Source organism: Microtus oregoni, unplaced genomic scaffold (genome assembly GCF_018167655.1).
Source record: "Microtus oregoni isolate MIOR12 unplaced genomic scaffold, Mior012 000038F_ref0000394, whole genome shotgun sequence".
Taxonomy (NCBI): Eukaryota; Metazoa; Chordata; class Mammalia; order Rodentia; family Cricetidae; genus Microtus; species Microtus oregoni.
This window is the reverse complement of record NW_024543097.1, coordinates 11,764,172-11,786,908: the sequence shown is the minus strand read 5'-3', so window position 1 is coordinate 11,786,908 and position 22,737 is coordinate 11,764,172. Positions and strand designations below refer to the sequence as shown.

Here is a 22,737-nt window from a genome sequence, read left to right as displayed (position 1 = left end):
GAAAGATTTTTTTTCTCATATTGTCACATATTCAGATTGTTTTCAATATAAACTCTTGATGTTTTCTGAGATTCAAACATTTCTGTACGTCTTGCAGAAGTTTCTCATGTTCACGATGAGTGCAGTGTGTAGCCTACAGAGGTCTCTAAGGACAGAGCTCTGGATAAAGCATATGCCTCATCACTCATTAGGGAAACTTTTCTCTCCAATGTGTTTTCTAAGACTGGGCGCTGGGTAAATGATTTGTCACATTCACTACAAGTGTAAGGTTCTACGCCTGTATGGATTGTCTGGTGTGCACTGTTTTGAGGACACTTTAAAGCGTTTGTCACAATCACAACACTTGTAAAGTTTTCCTCCTGAGTCCACTAATATGCATTAAGATCTGAGGACCTGGCAAAGCACTTTCTACACTGGCTACATTTGTAAGCTCTGTCTCCAGGATGGACTCTGTAGTGGTCCTCAACGGGAAGCAACAAAGAAAAGCATTTGTCGCGTTCTTTACATCTGTGCGGTTTCTCTCCTGTGTGACCTCTGACCCGCTGGTAAATGATACGTCACGTTCACTGCATTTGCAAGGTCCCCCTCCAGGATGTTTTCTCTAATGCTTTTAAAGGTCCAACCATTAATGAAAGGACCTAGCACATTCTTTATGTTTTCCGACAGTCTCGATTCTCTAATGTGATTGAAGACTCGGGTAATTGGTAAAGGATTCGTCACATCCCTGACATTTGTAAGATTTTTCTCCCGTATGGATTCTGAAATGGATCTGAAAGTATGACAATGTGTTATAGAAGCTGCCACGTTCCCCACGCTATGAATTATCTGATGTTTGCATGTAGCGTCAAAATTCTTATCATTTCCTTTACATTTATTTCCCGGGTGGATTCTCAGACTTTCACTGATGCTGGAACACAAATGTTTTACAGTCTTTAGTTTGCAAAGTTCTCTTCTGGTGTGCCCACTTTTACACCTGTTTCGGTTTGTTGATTCAACACAGGCATCACCGTGGTTACGAAATGCACAGCTGCTGTGCTTTCCTGTAATATCACTCGTGTTATAAGATGTAAGTGGGAAGAATCCAGGAATCATTTTGCTAAGCTCATTACATTTATAAGACTTCTCTTAGGTAGCCATGGGCTGAGGGACAATATGTTTTGAGTCTTAATCCAAGAATTTCTGACTTTATCACACATTTGGCACTACGGTTCTCTGAGAGTCATTCTCTGGAGAAGCAGCCATTCCTCCCTGTTGCTCTTCTCTGGGATTTTGCCTCAGGAATGGTGACTGAACCTCTGTAATATAAACGTGAGGGCAGAGATCTCATGAGCAGCAACAAGAGAAACTGATCACACCTCAGTGCTGCTCCTGGTGCCTGTTCCCAGCCACACAGTTCCTCTCACCTGGGATGTCCCAGAGCCACTGGGGTTTCTTGCCTAAGTCCCAGTGCCACCACCACGTGGCTCCTGGTGGCACCTCAGAGAATGGACTTTTTCTGTTTCCTTACTGCTCTTTAGTTCAATGATTGTCTTGGTATTTTTTTTGTAACTCCTTATGTATGTTTAGCTTTTTAATATTCAACATTCCTTCTATTCTTTGTAGAGCTTTCATGGTGACCATAAATTCCTTCAATCTGTTCTTGCCATGGAAAGATTTTGTTTCTCCTTCAAGTATGATGGTTTTACCTTGTATATTAGGTTGGGTTGACAGCTGTAAACTTACATAATTTGAAATACATCTTCCAATCCATTCTGACTGCCTAGGTACCCAGTGAATGGCCAACAGTTATTCGGATGGACCTTCCTTTCCACGTGACTGATATTTCTTTCTCACAGCTTTCAATACATATTTGTTCTGCATAGTTAGTGCTATAAAGATGATATGACATGGGGAGTTTTACTTTTTGATTCTATAGATTTGGCATTCTGTGAGCCTCTTGTCTCTTGGATGGGCATCTTCTAGATTTGAGGAATTTTCTTCTATGAATTTGTCCAAAAAATTTTTTTCTTTTAGCATGAATTTAGTCTCATTTTATGATGATAATACATAAATTTTGCCTTTCTATGGTAGCCCAAATATCTTGTAACTCCCACACACTTTAAAAAAAATTGTCGTTAACCCTGACAGAATGATCTGATCTCTCTGGTTTGTATTTGAGCCCTGAAATTCTGTCCTCCACATGATTAATTTTGTCACTGAGGCGTCCCACTAAATGCCTTAATTTATTTATTGTATTCTTCATTTCCATCATTATTTTCGTCTGGTTCATCTTCAGTGGTCCTGTCTCTTTACTGAGTTCAATTTTTCTCTCTTGTATTGACCTCTTTATTTAACCCAGCTGTTTGTGTACACTTAAAATACTTCTGTGCCCTCTACAAGCTGTTTTTTTAAAGATGTTTATAATTGTTCTTTTTTAACTGTTTGGAATTTTATCTGGTCATCTTCATTGGGGGACATTACTATGGGATTCATATGTGCTGGTGATAAGTTGTCCTGGTTTTTCATTTTCCTTGCATTTTTACCATGGGACCTGTCCATCATGGTTAGCTCAATGGTTAGCATTTGCTGTTGCTGGTGTTGTTGCTGGATGGTTTTTCCACGTTTAGTGGAGACGTTTGCAGATTTTAGGAGATACAAGGTTTTAGTTAGTTGAGATGAAATTTTCTTCTTTTAGTCTGTTGCTTAGGGAATAGGCTCTATCCTCAACCTCACTATGTATTGAATACTATTCTACTACAACAGTTGCAGACCATCAAAAATCCACCATTAAAATGGAATATTAATTGATTGCAAAAGTCATTCCTGAATACTCATTGTTATGGGAAGTAAAGAGACACCAATACTACGGTACGCACGGGTATATTAATTAATATGAGTAAAGGGAATAAAGAGGAGTAAATCATAATAACTTGCTTATATATGAGAGGAAAGGAACATGCATAGCAGAAGGAGTGAGAGAAGCAAAGAAAAAAAGATGGGTTGACAATGTGAAATTTTCCCTAACACTACAGTGGAAAGAGAGAGGTAAGGTTATGCACTCAACGTAGAACAGTGTATTTCTCAGAAGATTGGATCAAAGATGTAAACTTGGTAAGCTTGTGTCCTTTGGGAGATGTGAAAGAATGATAAATACAGAAAATCAAAGATATTAGCAGTGAGGGACAGAGGTGGCCTCAAAGGCTGACCTTGGGCAATATATAAATAATGAACAGCCTGGAGGGGAACAGGAGCTGAATGGAGGCTTGGTATGGCGCTTGATTCTCAACTGACTTCTTAATACACTAGGCAGGCCTTGGGACTGGGGTGGGGGTGGCTTCACTAACTAGAACTAGAAATGGTAAACCAAAGTTGAGGCCAAAGTACATGCAGGTTTTGTAATTTCAAAAGTGATAATTACTTCTTTTTTATTTTCTCCATTTAAAACAATTAAAAGTCTTTTTTATGATAATGCAAATAAGAACATTTCTTCTTTCCTTTTTCTCGCTCTAAACTTTACCATGTATCCCTCCCTGCTTTCCTGCCAACTAATGGCCTCTTTCTTACTAATGATTATCAAATACACATCCATCTATCTATCTATCTATCTATCTATCTATCGATGTGCATTTGATATATATATACATATATATGTACACACATATATGTGTATATATATTCCTAAATATAACCTCTTTAATCCATATGATGTAACTTGTATGTATATTTTCAAGGGTGGTCATTTGGCAGCCAATTGGCGCACCTCCCCTGCTCCCAGATTTCCTCAGTTGCCTGTTGCTCTTTGAGTAGGACTGAGATCTTGTGGACTTCCCCCATTCAGTTCGCCATGTCTGTTGGTGTCATCCTTGTTCCGCTCACATTTAGACAGTCATATAGATGAAACTTGATGGGTGTAGCTTCTGATGTTATGAGAAGACACAATCTCATAGCAAACTCCCTGGTTCTCTGGTTCTTGCAACCCTTCTGCCTCTGCTTTTGAACTATTTTCGGAGCCGAAGGAGCATGAGTATTTATTTTATAGATGTATCAATTGGGACTGGGCTCCACAACTCTGCATTTTGATTGAATGTGGTTTTCTGTAGTGGTCTCTGTCTGTTGCAAAGAGAAGTTTCCTTGATGAAGGCCTTGGACTTCCCACAGGGCAGGGTTCCCTGCCCTCTCTTAAGGAGGGAGAGGGAGGGAGGAGAGGGAGTTGGGGAGCGGGAGGGGAATGGGAGGTGGGGAGGAAGTGTAAATTTTTAAATGGAAAAAATTTTAAAAAGATGATGAAACAACTTAAGAAAAAAATAAAATAAAACAACTATACTTCCAAAAAAAGAGTGAATATACACTATCTGTGGGGGTAAGGACAAGTGTTTATAGCCTGCTTTTAGGGATGATGCTGGTTTCGTAAAGTAGTTGTAGATTCTCCTCCAGTAACCGTGACTTCACTAGCAATGAGTAGTTAGGTAGCGTTTTCTAGTACCAAACATGGTCTCCCTCTTGTTAACCAGGTCTCAAGTCCAATTAGAGAGCTGTTAGCTACTACCAAAGTGTGCTGGCCACTACTGTACCCTTAGCATCACTGTGTCATGCTGGCTGTTGTCACAGCTGGGTGGGAATTTTGGCTGCCTCCCTCTGGAAACTTGTATAATATCTTCTGATATCATGACAACTAATTCTTCCAAGAGTTCCAGGCCAGGGTGTCTCTGGGCTCTATTTCTGAAGCAAAAAATGTCTTCAGCAACAGTGCCTTCTACCTCTTGTGGTGTAACCAAGAGAACAACAGACTGTGTGTTTGAGGAGTCTCTTTGACAGTCCTAGCTGAACAAAAAAAACCAAAAAACTGTTTATGGCTGGTATTAGAGTTTTTGTTAGGTGGTCTTTGGCACTTGAAGAAAGCATTGTGAATCCAGTTGAGAAAAGTTTATTAAAATTGCATATGTATATTTATGCACAGAATTACATATATTGTACAGGTGTTTTTAAAAAAATAATTAGTTAATAGTATGATTCCTTTTGGGCTTTTCAGACATCCTTACTATTATTCACCAACCTCTTTTATCTCCCTCCCCTTCCCTAAAGAGCCCCCCTTTTCCCATTTCCTCATGTGATGATTAACTTTTAAGATTTGCAAGTAAAATAAGATTTTTTTAAAAATTGCTCATATAGCATATATAAATATTTCAAATGTATGAAAACAGTTCATAGACTGTATTCGTATCATTATTGTCCAGAGAATAGATTTTCTCCTTTTCCCACTCTCCAAACTTGGTATGGTCACAAGTTCTTTTCACTGGCCTCCCCACCATAAATACAACGCCAGTTTGTCTTAGCGAACTATGATTGTTGCAATTTGGATGACTTAGTGTATTGTTTGGACTCTTAATTGCCATTATTATTTTCATTGTGCTACCTTGAAGTTGGTGGGAAATGGAAACACCAGGAAGTAGTTCATTCAACCTCTGCACTCAACAATGCAGGTGTCATGCTATGGGCTACTGCAATGTACAAAGTAACAATTTGTTTTGAGTAACAAACTAACTCCCCTATTCCTTGCATGTATAGCCACTCAACAAAATAAGCTGACTTGAGAGGAGAATGGTGCCTGGAAGCTACAAGCATATGTTTTTGTTTCTTCTCAACATTACAGGCCTTACATTCTGACAGTTCTGCTTAATGGCTATAATCTAAGCACTGAAATCAGCTGTGATGAGGTGAGGAGGAAGTTGGAGCAAGAGCCCTGGAACCCCCATTTTGTGCACACACTCGGGGATGTACGCGCTTTAAAACTTAGGGCAAGCAATTGAACCGCAATCCATAATCCATTGTTCTTGTTGGTAAGCGTTGAACGGGGATGCTGTGGTGATCGAGTTAACTGATGGCAGCGGGGTTTCAGGGTGTGAAGTAGAAGGACAAATCACTATTGTCTTATTCATCTCACAGGAAATGGCATAAGCAAGAAAGCTTTAATAACATAACACCCCAAAGCACATCCATAACCTTTCCCAGACTAAAACGACAAACTATTAGCAGTTTTATTAGGCAATATATCAAACAATTTGGATTTAATTTTTCCATTTGTTTTCAGAGAGGATTATTTCATACTTATTCTGCTATAACACAAGCAAACCCACAGCTCTGGGAAAAGCAAAGGATGATGGCTCATAGACGTTATCTCATAGACTCTTTTCTGTCTAGCAGACTATTATTGTCCATCTTGTTAGCCTTAAAGATTCCAAATCCACTTGAATACATGCATCTATGCGTGTACATATTATATAACAAGATGGTGTGTATATACATATATGTATATTATCTGTGTATATTATTGACAAGTTGTTATCTAATGTAATGTATCTCAGGTAGTTTTTCTGAAGTGATTAGGGAAATATTAAGATTAACATGTTGAAATTTGTAAATAATTAAGTATTGAGAAGACTGATATATAATATATTGATTGGTCAACAAATCTTTCCTTCTCTATGGCAGAACAGTAGTATACCTCTGAATTTGTGATGCAAATAATATCAATCAATCTCTAAAACCCAATACTTATCACTATTATTAGAGTCGCTTAAATACTGTGTGATAATTAACCATTCAATGTGGTCAGTAATTGAAATAATGCCTTCTAATTATTTGAAGAAATCACTAATTTAGTAGAATGCAACATAATCTAGAATATAACCAAAATCTGGTAGATCATATTAAACTACTAGCAATCAAGTGTTAAAAAATAATTTAAACATAAACTATATGGCATTTGGTATTTGATGAGAAAATAGAAAATAACATCTCTCCTACTTCAGTTCTGTTGCTTTAAAATGTAGAAATAAAATGATGCTTATTAGGTAGAAAGTATCAGCAAAATGGATTAAAATATTTTTGCAAAATTTTTTATATTGCCATTGCTTGTTTAACTCTACCAAGGACAAATCAATTATAGGTCCTTCCTAACTGTTAAGAGTAAGACCATTGGAAAGAGATGAGAACAATCTTTGTTCTAGTTTTAGAACTATACTGCAGAAGTAACTAGTGCTCACTACCAACAACAGATTTTTGTTGTGAGATATCAGAATTAATTCTGAAAACAGGACTAGGTTAGTGTTTCACAAAGTGTCATGCCTCAGTTAAAGCATTAGGTACCATTGTATAAGCACTGTGGTGCTTCATAGACAAACCTGGCAATGGAAATCATTTATCAGTTCTTAAATATCACCCATTCATGCTTCAGTATCAGAAAGACATTAGATAAGTCAATTTGCTTCTGAAGAATTTTAGTTTTTATGCTAGCTTAAGAAAGACATTTCCAAGAAATGTCAGGAAAGCTACACCCATGAAGTCTCATCAGCATGGCTCCTTAAACAAGATCTGAACAAGGATGACACCCCTAGACATGCTAACATAAAGGAGGGAAATATCATAGAGTTTCAACCCTAGACAAAAGAAAGCTACAGATAATTAACAAATGCTAAGAATGGGAGAGATAGACTTCCCCAGGGAAGAGGTTCAAAATTGTTTATCTGATACCAAGTTTTTACCCCTGAAATCATGTACATACACTTAACATTATACAGACAGAGCAATATATTTAGGAATATATAAAGGTGGAAGAGGAATGGGCAAGGGCTAAGGGGAGTGGGGAGGAGAACATGAGGGATCGGGAAGGTCAAGTTGGGGAAGGACAGAAAGGGAGAACAAGGAAAGAGATACCTTGAAAGAGGCAAGCATTATGGGGTTAGTGAGAAACTTGGCACTAGGGAAATTCCCAGGAATCCACAAGGATGACCCCTGCTAAGAATCTAAGTAATAGTGGACAGATTGTCTTAACTGACCTTCCCCTGTAATCAGATTGATAATTACCTTAACTGTCACCATAGAAACTTCATTCAGCAACTGATGGAAGCAGATGCAGATATTCACAGCTAGCACTAGGCTAAACTCCCAGCCAGTTGAAGAGAGGGAGGAGTTATAATATGAACAAAGGGGTCAAGACCATGATGGGGATACCCACAGAAACAGCTGACCTGACCTAGGAGGAGCTCAGTTCCAGACAACTGGGAAATCTGCATAGGACCAAACTAGGCCCTCTGAATGTCAGTGACAGGCGTGTAGCTTGGGCAGTTTGTGGGGCCACTGGCAATAGAACCAGAATTCATCCCTCGTGCATAAACTGGGTTTCAGAGCCCATTCCTTATGGAGCCTAGATGCGGGGGGGGGGGGGGGGGGGACTTGGCCCTGTTCCAGTGATGTGACAGACTTTGTTGATTCCTCATGAGAGGCCTCACCTTCTCTGAGGAATGAATGGGGGTTAGATGAGGGGAAGGTGGGAGAAGTGAGAAGAGGGGAGGGAGAGGAAACTGGGATTAGTACATAAAATAAAAAAGATTATTTTTAAAAAAGAAAAGAACATTAAAAGGAATATATTTATGTATAATACATATTATATATATAAACAATTAAATACATTCAAGTTATAGATTTTAAGGAGAGTATGGGAAGGTTTGGGGAGAAGTAAGAAAGGGTGAAAATAATGTAATTTTGTTTAATTCTTTAATTTAAAAAAAAAAGAAAGCCAGTCTTACATGATGGTCAACGATTTCTGCCAATTTCTTATCTGCCTTGGTGAAGAAATCTGGATATGGAAACATGGAAACATCTAGTATAGAAGAATGGTCCCTTCAAAAGAACACACAAAAAAATTCATCTAGCATTAGATTTAGGCACTATCCTTCATTAAAACATGTTTAAGTCATAATTTGCTATTAAGCATCTTGATGCTACCTTACTAACCTAAAGAGCTTATTCTGACTAGATTACCAGTATGTTAAATTTTAGTTTGTCAAAGTCATTTTGGATAACCAAAACTAACATTTGGGAGGATAAGATATGACATATATACTACAATCTATAAAATGATCATTTTAAACAGGTAATTCACTTGTGCCAGATGCAAACTCAACAGCTGGCTGATACGCAGCCAATGAGATGTAAGGACGCAAAGGGTAGAGTTAGGATATTAGAATATCACTCTACTTGATGGGGAGGTTCCCTCATACAACCCTGTCACCTTGAAAGCTCTACAGGATGCCTAAGCCTACAAATTTGACCTAAGAAATTATGAAAACTATTGTTGGAAGGCCACTTAGTCATTACCAGAAGCTCAGATCCGAAATAATCACATAGAAACTATATTATTTAAGTCACTGCTTGGCCCATTAGCTCTAGCTTCTTATTGCCTAAAACTTACATCTTAATTTAACCCATTTTTAGTAATCTGTGTATCATCACGAGGCTGTGGCTTACCAGATAATGTTCCAGTGTCTGTCTCTGGCAGGGGCTACATGGCTTCTCTCTGACTCTACCCTTGTTTCTTCCAGCATTCTGTTTAGCTTTCCCTGCCTCACTCTGTTTCCCTATAGCTCTGCTATAGGCCCAAAGCAGTTCCTTTATTAACCAATGATATTCACAGCATACAGAGGGGAATCCCACATCAGAAAACATGATGAGATTTTAATATTTATTTAAGTTGTCATATAACTGTGGTACTTCAGCAAGAGCTTATAAATTTGCTTCTGTTATAAACCTAGGCCCCCAATTAAGGCAGATTTAGAGAAAAATTGTCCACATAATAATTCTACTATTACAGATACTAAGAGAGAATAGGTTATACTGAAAAACATGTAGAGAAATGAAATGGTAAGAAAGGGGGGACAGTTGAGAGAGAAAATAGTTTTAAAGAGAAAGGCTTAGGGAAGAAGTGGGGAGGGAATCCTGAGAAATTTCAATAACCCCAAATGAAATCTGATCAATATATTAGTTTGGAGTTATTCACATTAATTTTCCCATGCTTGTTGCTTATATCACTCTAACCAGCTCTACATTCTTGATTTCCATTGTCTCCTGCAGAACCACATGGACTATTCTGTCCCATGGTGAATCCTTCTCAGATCTCCATCTACCTTCACCACAATGCCCACTTCCCTGCAAACCATCCTCTCTCCTCTGGACTCAAGTCTCTTTGGAAAGTGTGACTCAGTGGTGGTTTGAATGAGAATGGCCCCATGGGCTTATTTGGTCAAGTACTTGATTCCCAGTTGATAGAACTGTTTGAGAAAGATTAAGAGGCATGCCCTTGTTAGAGGAGCCATGTTACTGGAGGTGGGCTTTAAGGTTTCAAAGACCCATGCCATTCCCAGTGAACTCTCTCTGTGCATAGTGATTGTGTCTCAAGCTGTTAAATAAATGATAGCCAAGCTACAATCAGTAGACCAAGAGAGGTTATATAGAGAGGAAGGGACTAGCAGGTAGGTATACATGGATCTCCCTGGGAGGGAAAATATACAACCCAAGCTACTTCCAAGACAATAGGTAGCTCTCCACAACCTGACAACAGTGCACCATTGTTGAAGACAACATCCACAACTCACTGCGTAGAGAGAGGCTGAGCTGGTGCCTACATAGAACCTTTACCCCTATGTCCTAGTGCCTTTGGTATGGAAAGTTACTCTGAATGCTACCAAAAGGAATCCTAAACACCAACGGAGCCACAAAACCTTTGGTCTACAATGATGTCCTGCCTACAAATATGCTCAGGCAATGGCAGCACAAAGCCTGTGATAATGACCAACAAATTTCTGATTTGACTTAAAGCCCACTCCACAAGATGGAACTCATACCTGATATTGTCTGGGCAACCAAGAAACAGACTAGATAGCCCAGAGACCTAGGGTAAAACCAAATACTACTGTTCTTTAAAAAAAAAAAAAAAAAGTAGTAATAAAATGGCTTGAATTGATATCCATGTTCAGACATTATTATATCCAAATCCAAGTTATTCAGACTATGCTGATTATCTCTGTCAGAGAAGCTTCCTCCTCCAGAAGGAAATAAATACAGAGACGCACATGCAAACATTACACACAGAGAGGGAGACCTTCAGACACACAGCTCTAAAAGGGATGTCACCATCAAATCCCTCCTCTCAGAGCTCAGGAAACTCTAGGAAGAGGAGGAAGAAAGCATCAAAGGGTGTGGTGGGCACCAGGAGAACAACAAGGCCTTATGAGTCAACCAAGCAAAGCTCATATGAGCTCATAGAGATGGAAGTAGTAAGCACAAAGCTTACACACATTTTCCCTAGGTTTCTCCTATACACATATTAGCTTTCAGTTTAATATTTCTATGGGACTCCTGAGTGTATGAATGACGGGCCTCTGATTCTTGAGACTGTTCTTAGTGTTCTTTTTCTTCTTCTGGTTTCCTTCGTCCAACTTCATTGTGGTGTGTTTTGTTTTGTTGTGTTTTGCTGTTATGTTCTGTTCTGATGAAAGAGAAAAGGAGAGGATATGAATGGGGGAGGTGGGCACAAACTTGGGTGAATAGAGGAAGGGGAAACTGTAATCAGGACATATCGTGTGAGAAAAGAATCTGTTTTCAGCAAAATGGGGAAATATGTAAGCTCTCGGGTAGTGGTGGCTAGGGACTCACCCTCTGAAACTATAATACACAAAAAACTCTGTTCTCTATCAGTGTCCTTGGTCATGGAGTCTCATCACAGCAGTAGAAAACTAAGGCAGAAGTTGATACCAGGGAGTGGTTGCTGTGATGGGCCTGATCATACTATATATCCATATATATATGGAAGACTTTGAGATTTTGGGCAAGAAAACCAGCTGAAGACTGTAATCAGGGCTTAACGAACCATCCTAGTAGGAACTTGGAAGACAGCTAAAGGCAATATGAGCTATGGAGGCCCAGCTCACCGGGTTTCAGAGGGTAACAAAATTAGCATCCGGGCTAGAGCCATTTTTGTGATATTTTATCAAATAGCATGACTCCTTTTGCCCTTGTCCTAGGAATATACCAGAGGCTAAATTGAAAAGTTTTGGACTAATTACAGCCTAATATTGACTCTGTTGCCTAGTCATCAGCAATTACTCTTATAGAGATCTCTAATGAAAAAGAGCAAGCAGAGCAAGAAAAATCACACAGTTTGGAAAAAAAGAGCAAGATGACATTTAATACTAGAGCCAAGTCTTATGCTCAAAAAGATGAACAGTTTAAAGAAAGGGCTCATGGGGAGTGGAATAAAGGGAACAAAGTAGCTTAATCATATGGAATAAAGGGAGCAGTCCCCTCAGAGCAAGACCTCACCCAGCTCAGCTTCCAACTTGTAAGAAGGAAATGTCAAAAAAAAAAAAAAGGTTTACTCTTCCTAAACAGAGACAGAGGAAAGCTTATTCAATAAAGGAAAACAACACATCAAAGCTTGTGTAAATGCAGTCCAAGGGCAGGGCCAGATTCCAACCAAGCAGGCCAGAGAAGTAGGCAGCATAAAGCATGTGATTCCAGTTTTAGCGTCATGGATACAGTAGTAAAGGGGTTGTAGACTCTTCCTCCATGTTAAGGAAAGCTGCCGAGGGAAGGAGTGTGGAGGGGAGTTTCCTGCATGCAGGCCCGGACAGGACATTGTGTGAGGCTGTGAAGGTGAAGCCTGGATTGTGTTGAAGACCTCACAATGTTGGAGATGCCAGAGCCTTGGGATACCTGGCAGAAGACCTGAAGATAACAAACCTATGGAAGAGAAATGTGTTGCGTTTAGGAAAGCTGGAAGAGAGGCATCATCTAAGCCCTTTGATAACCTGACATAGAACTACAGGATTTGGACTTTTCCCTGCTGGGTGTCCGTCTTGCTTTGGTTCACTATCTTTTCACCATCCTCCATTCTTCCTTTTGGAATGGTGTTGGGGCTGCAGACCCCTGGCCCCTTGACTTTCTTTGCCTGCCTTATATCCTTTGCCTGCTGGAGTGAACTGAACAAAACAACTTGTTTACCTATGTCTGCAGCTGCTCTGAGCAGGAGACCCTGATGGCAGGGGACTTGGTTCTGGTGAGGCCTGCAGCTCAAAGATCCCGAGAGCTGGGGTGGTGGCTATTAGTTAAGGATCCCTATATAAGCTTCCCTGGAGCACAATAAAGTTGACAGTCTTGTATCAAGGATGACCCGTGTCCCTGTCTATCTGGGTCCATGTTTTTTTAAGTCTCCAGCCTAGTTCCTCGCTCGTACCACAGCATGTAGAATAGACTCTGTGTTTTGCAGAATGGCAACATATATTCTGCACAACTGTGTTGGAAGCATGTAGTTTGCTCTTTTGATTTTAAAAGGTTACAATTAAGAAATTGCCCTGAGTCTCAGAAGAGACTTTGGACTTTCCAACTGTTCTCTCTCTCCCCCGTTAACCACCATTAGGGAATCCTGACATGGACTATGTACTTGTGAAAGCAGTTTAATAATATAGTTCCCAGTTGTCTTATTTCCTTGGGTTTACCTGCCCCTAGCTCACAGGTTCACTTGCAACTGCTTCGGCACACCTGTTTCCCCTCGCTGCTGTTAGCCTGCAGATGTTGTCAATCATTTCCCTATCCTCTTCTCCTGCTCGTCTTCCATTGTGATTCTCTTTGGTTCTCTTACCTCCATTGTAACTTTACATTTATCCCAAGCCTATGTGAATTTAGTGTTTTCCTGAGTAGCTACCTGAACAAGGGTATTTTTGTCTGTTTTCTTCTCGGTCTCATCACCCCCATGATGTTTGCCTGTCTCCCAAAGGATTGGGGAACAAGGGAAATTTTTAATATGCTTTAACCCTCTCTATTTTCTAGAAGCCTATCCCATAACTACTCAGAGGAGCAGTACCCAAGGATGCAAGAGGATCACAGTCTCAGGAAACAGGCTGCAGAGCGAAGCAGATAATTGGTTCAAAGGCAACAGCATGACACCTGGGAACATGGGACGCCCCCCAGTACTACTGAGAAGCAGCACAGACCAGAGAGCATTGCTCTCTCCCCCTCAGCACTCTATTAAAACATTCAAGAGAAACGCGACTCTAGGAAGCTGGGACTTGGAGGACAGGCAGGGGCTGACACTCGTGTTAACTATATTCGTTCCACAAAAGCTGGGCATAGCCAAAGTTAAAAGAAATTGCTAAGTACCGTGAAGAGTAAGATAGAATCATAAAAATTATTTAAAGGTTAAAAGCATTTAACTGAGTTGTTTCAAATTCCTTATTAAATAATATATACAAATTTTAAACAGTAAATTACATAAGGCTAAAAGGAAATTTTAAAAGGAAAACTTACATGCATCTACATAAATATCTGTGGTTTTTAGCTCTATCTGTTGATGCATTTGCACCCAAAAATGCATGAATAACGATGACTGTATTCCGGGAAATAAAGACAATCATATTAAGCACATGATTTTACTCCCTCATATAGTTTTACTGTATCCTTAATTTGGAAAAATAACACTTCCCACATCAAGGAGGTGAAGCATGCATCAAACACTGCACAGGTCTCGGTGTAACATCGTTACAGTTGTCCTTATCAGCCTCATATAAAGGAGGAAGCCACAGCTTTTAGCTCAGACCATCAAATACAGGACAAGGGGATGAATAAAAGAAAGGCATGCCAATTTTGATGTCTTTAATGAGATGAAGTATTTTGGTGTTTTATAGTGAGAAGTGGAGAGACACTTTTCTTGCAAGTCCTTGTTTCACAGTTCTGGAATGCAGGCAGTTCCTCTGGCAGCTCCAATGGGCATGTAGTTTTGGGGGGAGGGGTGCCTCCAGCTTCTCCCCCAGCTTCTGGAGGAACTGGCTATCCTTATGACCCATGGGGGGAATACATTATCCTCATGGAGCTCTCTTCCCAGGGGCACCTGCTTCTGTGCCTCCATGTGTCTTCTCTTCTAAGTCTTTCTTTTTTGTTTAAACAGAAAAGGTTTTGGAAAATGATGGGGAAGAGTCTTCTGTTCTGTGTTAATTTCATTGATTAAATAAAGAGACTGCCTTGGCCCTTTAATAGGGCATAAAATTAGGTAGGCAGAGTAAACAGAACAGAATGCTGGGAGAAAGAAGCTGAGTCAAGGAGTCGCCATGATTTTCCCACTCCAGACAGACGCAGGTTAAGATCTTTCCTGGTAAGCGCACCTCATGGTGCTACATAGATTATTAAAAATGGGTTAAGAGGCTGAAACTAATGGGCCAGGCAGTGTTTAAAAGAATACAGTTTCCGTGTAATTATTCCAGGCATAAGCTAGCCGGGTGGCGGGACGCAGCCCAGCCCGCCAATCTTATTACAACAGAGTGGCACCATGCGGTTGGCTGGGTGCCAGGAGCGTAGCTCGCCACTCATCACTACATCTTCTGGTTCACAATGGCAGTTCTTTCAAGAGCACAGGCATATTGTCACTAGATTTAGGAGCCACGTGACCAAACCAGCTCTCATGTTGTCCCAGTCTAGCTAAGCTGTAGGTGGGTGTCTTTTAGGCTGCAGGCTCCTAGCCTCTCCCTAGTTTTACAACCTAGGGTGTTTTTCTCATGGACCTGGAGCCGTTCCTTCAAGTATAACCATCAATAAAGTGAACCACCGAAATCCACCAGTCTCTGTGGGAAGTCTGGCAGCCTGGGATAAATATTTCTTTGATGCAGCTGCCTAAAGAATGATCTTATCATCCTCAGATCCTCATATTAGTTACATTTGGAAAGACTTCTTTTACTTCCAAGTAAAGACACATTCAAAGGTGCTGAGAGTTGGGGTTGGGAAGCATCTTTTGGAGAATTCACACTGGAATATATAGTGACTGCAAAATATAGGGACAAAAATTAGGAGGAAACAGAGAAGGTTCATCTGGGGAGAAGTGTGGAGACCCAGTGTGGGTGGAGCCTAAAATGCAGAGAGGACGAAATACCTCACTTACTCCCTTTTCACTAAACCAATACTTACTGCATATTGGGAACTCACCAAGGCCAGCTGGCCTGGGTCTGAAAAAGCCTGGGATAAAACCGGACTTGCTGAACATAGCGGACAATGAGGACTACTGAGAACTCAAGAACAATGGCAATGGGTTTCTGATCCTACTGCACGTACTGGTTTTGTGGGAGCCTAGGCAGTTTGGATGCTCACCTTACTAGAACTGGATGGAGGTGGGTGGTCCTTGGACTTCCCACAGGGCAGGGAACCCTGATTGCTCTTTGGGCTGATGAGGGAGGGGGACTTGATTGGAGGAGGGGGAGGGAATTGGGTGGCGGGGAAGAGACAGAAATCTTTAATAAATAAATTTACGAAAAGAGAGAATGCTGTCATGAGGACTGACAAACTATACAAAAAAGAAAGCATCCAATACTGTCATCCGAAGTTTCAATGTTCACATGGAGAGATGCACAAGGAGGCTTCTATAGGACCCTGGAAAACTGTTGCAAAATGGTATAATACAGTTTTTGAGTGAATTATGACCTGTTGAGCTAGATGAAATGCCACACTTGTGGCTTCCTCAGTTTCATTCATACGTGATTTCTGTCTGTCACTATAGAACTGGGACCTAAAGTAAACCGAGGCCTCTATAGACAAAGAATTACTTCAAAAAATTGTTTTTAAAGCAATATTAAATGTTAATGACCCATGGAAGCCGTCAGAACAAGAATTGCCAAACCCTCAGAGAAATGAATCATTGGAGATAAGCCATACATCTCCATAAGAGTTTTATATATTGAAGCAAAGGAGGAAAGCTCAAGGAAAGGAGGTTTCTCAGAGAGTAAGAAGTTAATAGAAATTTGAAAACCTCACAAGAAATGGTGACACAAAATTAGATACAAAGCAATCAACAACACAGAATTGAAAAAAAGAGCATTAAAAAAAAAGTAAGTGCCACATTCATAGCTAAGTTTGCCCTCAAAGGATTTGCTTAATACTTGGAGAAAGGTGAAAGACCTACTAAGAGTCAATGACAAGCCCAGTGTGTGTTTTCAGAACTTTTAGAGCAGCACAGATTGCAAACTTTGAAGTCCTGAACCTGCAAATTTGGAGAGACCTTTCGTAATTACCTCAGGCTCTCATTTGGGTCTCATGAAATCTATAATTTGGGATTATTTATGAATCATAAATAGATTTAAACTAATACTTGGTTCTGCTTGAGTCAGATGAGCCATTGGTTAGACAAACACCTTCACAGTAATTGAGTTACAAAACAGAAGACGGCGATTGTATTAGGATGCCCTGAGTATTAGCCAGATTTATATATTATTTTTAAATGTTTACCTTTACTTAATACGTGTGGGTGTTTTGCCTGTATGTATGTCTGAGTCCCATGTGTGAGTAGTGCTTGGGTCCGACAAGGGAACTGGATCCTTCTGAATTGGCGTTTCAGACAGCTGTCAGCAATGTAGGTGCTGGGAAGTGAACCCGGGCCCTCTCTGAGAATAACAAACGCTCCTAAATGCTGAGCCATCTCTCCAACCCCAATGATTTATAATTTTTCACAAATATGTCTCACCTTTCATTAAAAATGACAAAGCATACTTAGAAAACATACTGAAATTGTGAGCAGAGGTTTCTAAATGACTATGATAGTCAGGCTGAGCGTAGCCAGAGCAGTAGAATGTTTGTTCAGCTGGCATAAGGTGCTGGGTTTGTACGCCTTCTACTACCCCCAAACAGAAGAAAATAAAATGATAAGAATGTTCAAACAAAATAGTGGAAAACACCAGAAAATTGGATCTCACATGGATTATATTCTAATAATCTATATATTAATGCTAGAATTAAAAAAGTCAACACATGAAATGTAAAATGTTTTCAGAATGATATAACTACAGGCAGAAAAGAAGACTGAGTTGGAAGATTTTTAAAAAGTAGAAATGTCTGTGCTCAAGTAAGGACATAGAAAGCAAGGGAAGGGAAGAAATGAACATGGGAATGCTCAACATTGTATTCTTATAATAATGGAAAGCTGGAAATAACCCAGATTTTGCCAAAAAGTATGTATTTTTATTTTAAATATAATAAATGAGTGAACCACATAAAAGAAGGAAAGCAAAAAAATAATATCAGAAAATACATAGTATAACTTTACTACAAATATTCAAACCAAATAAAAAGAAATAATACAATTTTAAGAATACATAGAGAAGAAAATAATTTAAAATTTAATTTAAAAAATTAAAAAATAATTTTAAAAAAGCAAAAGATTGATATAAAATTTATAATATGTTGTAGAAGGCAGCTTGTTCATTTACTGGCCACCCAGACTCCAGAAATAATCACACAGAAACCATATTATTTGCAATACTGTTTGACCTATTAGCTCTAGCTTCTTTTTTTTTAATTTATTTATTTATTAAAGATTTCTGCCTTCTCCCCGCCACCATTTCCCTCCCCCTCCCCCATCAAGTCTCCCTCCCTAGTCAGCCCAAAGAGCAATCAGGGTTCCCTGCCCTGTGGGAAGTCCAAGGACCACCCACCTCCGTCCAGGTCTAGTAAGGTGAGCATCCAAACTGCCTAGGTTCCCACAAAGCCAGTACATGCAGTAGGGATCAAAAACCCATTGCCATTGTTCTTGAGTTCTCAGTAGTCCTCATTGTGCGCTATGTTCAGTGAGTCCGGTTTTATCCCATGTTTTTTCAGACCTGGGCCAGCTGGCCTTGGTGAGTTCCTGATAGAACATCCCCATTGTCTCAGTGTGTGGGTGCACCCCTTGAGGTCCTGAGTTCCTTGCTCGTGCTCTCTCTCCATCTGCTCCTGATTTGGACCTTGAGATTTCAGTCCAGTGCTCCAATGTGTGTCTCTGTCTCTGTCTCCTAAATAAGAAGGTGAATCCAATGAAAAACATATAGGCACCCTCCTGAATATTAACCTTCATCAGGCGATGAAAAGAGATAGCTCTAGCTTCTTATTGGCTAGCTCTTACAAACTAATTTAACCCATTTCTATTAATCTGTGTATCATCACGCGTGGCTGTGGCTTATGGGGTAAAGTTCTGGCATCTGTCTCTGGCGGGCTACATGGCTTCTCCCTGACTCTGCCTTCTTTCTCCCAGCATTCAGTTTAGTTTTCCCCACCTAGCTCTACTCTGCCCTATCAGGCCAAGGCAGTTTCTTTATTCACTAATGGTATTCACAGCATACAAAGGGGAATCCCACATCTTTACTAGTTTTACTTTTTGCAATGAAAAGAAAACCAATCAATTAATGATATAAATATAAATAATTTGCAATGATATAAATCTTGATTTACTAATACTAATTTAAGGTCAATTTTGTTATATGCATATTTCTGGTTTTGATTAAGGTATTGTGATTGTATAGTTCATTTAAAATGTAATGTTTAATTAGGAAATATAGGTTAATGGATAATCATTGATAATAGTCAAGCTTGTAGTCATGTTAATTAGATTTTCTAAATATATAGAGATATATTTCAGTTAGATAGGCATTCTTCATATCTTTCAAAGATGACAGAATATGGCATTTAAAATGTTTTAATAATTTAGGACTTTTCATAACAATGAAATGTGTCTGCTCCTGGCAGCACCAAGCTACTTCCTGAGAAAAATGGGCATCAAAGAGGCTCCTTATGGAGCTGGTTAGCCATTTGGGCAAGAAACTGCTCTTGCCTGGACTGTTACATAAACTAGACATAGAGTACCCACAGAGAGATAACTGCCAAACTTGCCTAAAGGTGAGATGGTCCTTTGGGGTTACTGCTTCATAAAAGAGTCTGTAAGACATTCTACAGGACACAAAAGAAGTGACTGACAAACTGACATTATAGGCAAAACTGTCTTTAAAATTTCCTGCTGCATGGAAAAGTTTGCTAAATACTATGGGCCTGTAGGCTAAAAATGTATGCCCCAACGGTACAAAAGAACTTTGGGTAACCTGTACAGGCAGCAAGATGTCTCTGTCATTTCTAGAGTTTTAAAAGTTGCTTACTTCTCATTTACTTGGGTAATATTATATCCTTCTGGAGTCTTTGATGGAGTTAAAAAATAGATAATTACAGTTATAGTTTTCCTTTGTTATGATAAAAGGTAAAATAAATATAAATATTGTAACTGTAATTTTTGCTTGATACATGTTATATGTAATTTTACTATGTTAAAGCCTTCCTTTTTGTTTAAACAAAAAAGGGAAAATGGTGTAGGAGGTCCTTCTGTTTATGTGTTGCTTTCATTGGTTGATCAATAAAAGAAACTACTTGGCCTGATAGGACAAAACTTAGGTAGGCAAAGAAGACAAAACTAAAACTAAATTCTAAATAAAAAAAGGGGGGGGGGAGGGAGTCACCATGGAGACACTGGGTGAGACGTGTTAAACCGATAAGCCACAACCTCGTGGTAAACACAGATTAATAAAAATGGATTAAATCAAGGTGTGAGAGTTAGCCAATAAGAGGCTAAAAATAATGAGCCAGGCAGTAATTTAATTAATACAATTTCTGTGTGGTTATTTCGGATGTAAGCTAGCTGGGCGGCCAGGACAAACAAGGGGCCACTGCTCCCTATAACAAATTAAAAACAGATCCCTTGAGAGTTTCCAATTTTAGTAATCTTCATTACTTTATCTGGATCATAGGCATTTTTCTCTTAGTCTTATTGGTGAATATCACTACTATATTTAATAGTACTATTAAATATACACATACATACATAAAATCCAAGCAAAAAGTACATTTTCACATACATGAAGCATTTCTGGTGTACATTTTCCTGCACAATCAAAATGAGATACAAAGTAATCTTTATATTGATAACTGGACGAGTATGAAACATAGGTTTTAAAATGTAAAATACAGTTGTAATGGAACAAAAAAGGCTGCCCATGCTTGCCTCTGCCCTGGCTAGGTCCAACACAAATTACAAGGAGTTCATATGCTTCCACTCAGAGCATCCATCCCCAAAAATGCAGTAGGTTGTTTCCTAGAACATTTACAGCTGTGACTTCTTTACACAACCTTGGTAGAACCATCTGAAAGTGCACCTTACCATGCCAGACTTTCCAATAATGTGTGTTTAAGATCCCTAGGCTCATGTGCTAGAGATATCAGGGGACTGGTCTCAGTCTGCTTCACCAGAAGACTCCATTGTCCAACTTGGTGCACCCAATATTGAGCATGCTCTAGCCACCTGTGGCTTCTGATCATGCTCCTTTCTCAGGCTCTTTTCTTGTATACATGGATAACCTCTTTCTCCAGGTCTAGTTGATTCCATACAATTGTCCTCTGAGTATATTGTTCAGTTTAGAGCATACTTGTCCACAGACACGGGAGTACGTCCTCTGTTTAGATCCAAGATCTCAGTTTGCTCAGCACCCTCCAGGCCTCAGGGAAGTCCTCCATAACATGTACTGTGAGCTGTATGTCCCATTTAAATGGTCCCAAAAATCATAAGTCTTCTTCCTCTAGTACGTATTTGCTCTGTACTTAATGAGGTTCACTTAAGATTGCATCATGCTTTGTAACGCATTTTCCTTTCCTATTGGAGTTACCCATTTCACTGTTGGGTTATCAGGTTGAGGGGAGGAAATGCAACGTAGTTTGCAGAAAATAAGACCAGAAGTCAGACTTCAAATAGATCCTAACTTTCTCAAGGCCCTTGAAAGTCCCTGAGTTGAGTCTACAATGCCTTACCCACAATCCAATGCCAAAGGTCAGCTAGTCTTCAGAAAATAAGACTGGAACCATCTGTTAATTTTTCAGTCACATTTCTCTCATTTCATTTTTCTTAAGAGCTATGCCTAGAAACTAAGGATTTCAAATCTTTAGGGATGTATTCAACTCTAACTTTCAGACTTAAAAGCCCACCTGTCGGATTTAATTTTTTCATGCATTTCTCAAAAAGGGGGTTTAAAAGTAGGTGATTTTCTGATCTTTTGGAGGAAACATCTTTTTCCCAATTAAATATTTTTTTTTAATTTTCTATTTGGCATTGCAGAGTGATGCAAATTTTAAATCATATCTGATCATACTTTGAATATTTTATTTTATTTACCTTAATTGGCTCACCCAAGCACAGTCTTAAGTTTATATGCAGCTCCTTAGGAAGGATAAGATTTAAAGTACTTTTCATGGAATGGCGTCTAAAGAAACCACAAAAACACTACCACCCAAACCAAACTAATACCAGGCTCGTTTTCTTGCCTACGTCTAAAAGGCAGATGTGTGAGGCTTTGCTCTCCTACTGCCTGCTCCCACACTTAAAATCCCTTGCGCTGTTCCTAGATTTTAGATTGTTGGTAGGTCACAAACAAAAGTGAGCATGCTGTGCTCGCTCTTCCCTCCTCTAACTGGGCTAGCCTGAGCAAAGTTCTCATAACTACTTAATGGAGGAACAGTCAGAGGGAGACTCTGGGGTCATTGGACTAATGACACTCCCAATAAAGCTGTCCCAGGGGGCTCTGTCTAAGACATTGGTTTCTACAAGTTGAGTCTCAACATTCCCTGCCAGGCAGACAGCTGATCTACTGGTTTCCAGATACTTCCTGCTGGAGAGTTTCGAGCATCTTCACCACGTTGACTAAAGCTGAAGAAGCAACAAAACAACACATCATAAACGCTTTTAAAGTGGTTTTTTTTTTTTCAATTGATGGTCAAAATACCCTGTATACACGCTCCATGGAAGCAATTCTTTCTGTATCTCTAGACGTAAAATGCTCCAGTTTGGAGCCAAACAAAATCGGCAGACACTCATACATTGCCCACTCGCTGAATGTCCTCCTGCAGCTTGTCGACAATCTCCTAAATCAATTTATAGATCAGAGTCTGGGCCCTTTTCATTACGTGAAGTGTAGACACTAATCTATGTGATTTTCACAACAGGGTTGTAATATGTTTGATGTAAAAAAATTTCTTTTACTGTCAGAAGATCCGGTCTGACGAAGATATGCAAGTGGTTTCACACAGCAGGCGGCACGGGCAGGGCCC

At 39.6% G+C, this 22,737-nt stretch overlaps 1 protein-coding gene across 2 annotated transcripts in view; it reads right to left on the bottom strand.

The window, feature by feature from the left end:
- Positions 1–22,737, bottom strand: part of Tmem232 (transmembrane protein 232) — a 256,911-nt gene that overhangs the window by 5,507 nt on the left and 228,667 nt on the right. For both annotated transcript variants that reach the window (XM_041631893.1, XM_041631894.1), the window contains one exon: positions 8,565–8,658. In XM_041631893.1, coding sequence (XP_041487827.1) covers positions 8,565–8,658 — 94 coding nt within the window. The remainder of the gene's footprint in view (positions 1–8,564; positions 8,659–22,737) is intronic.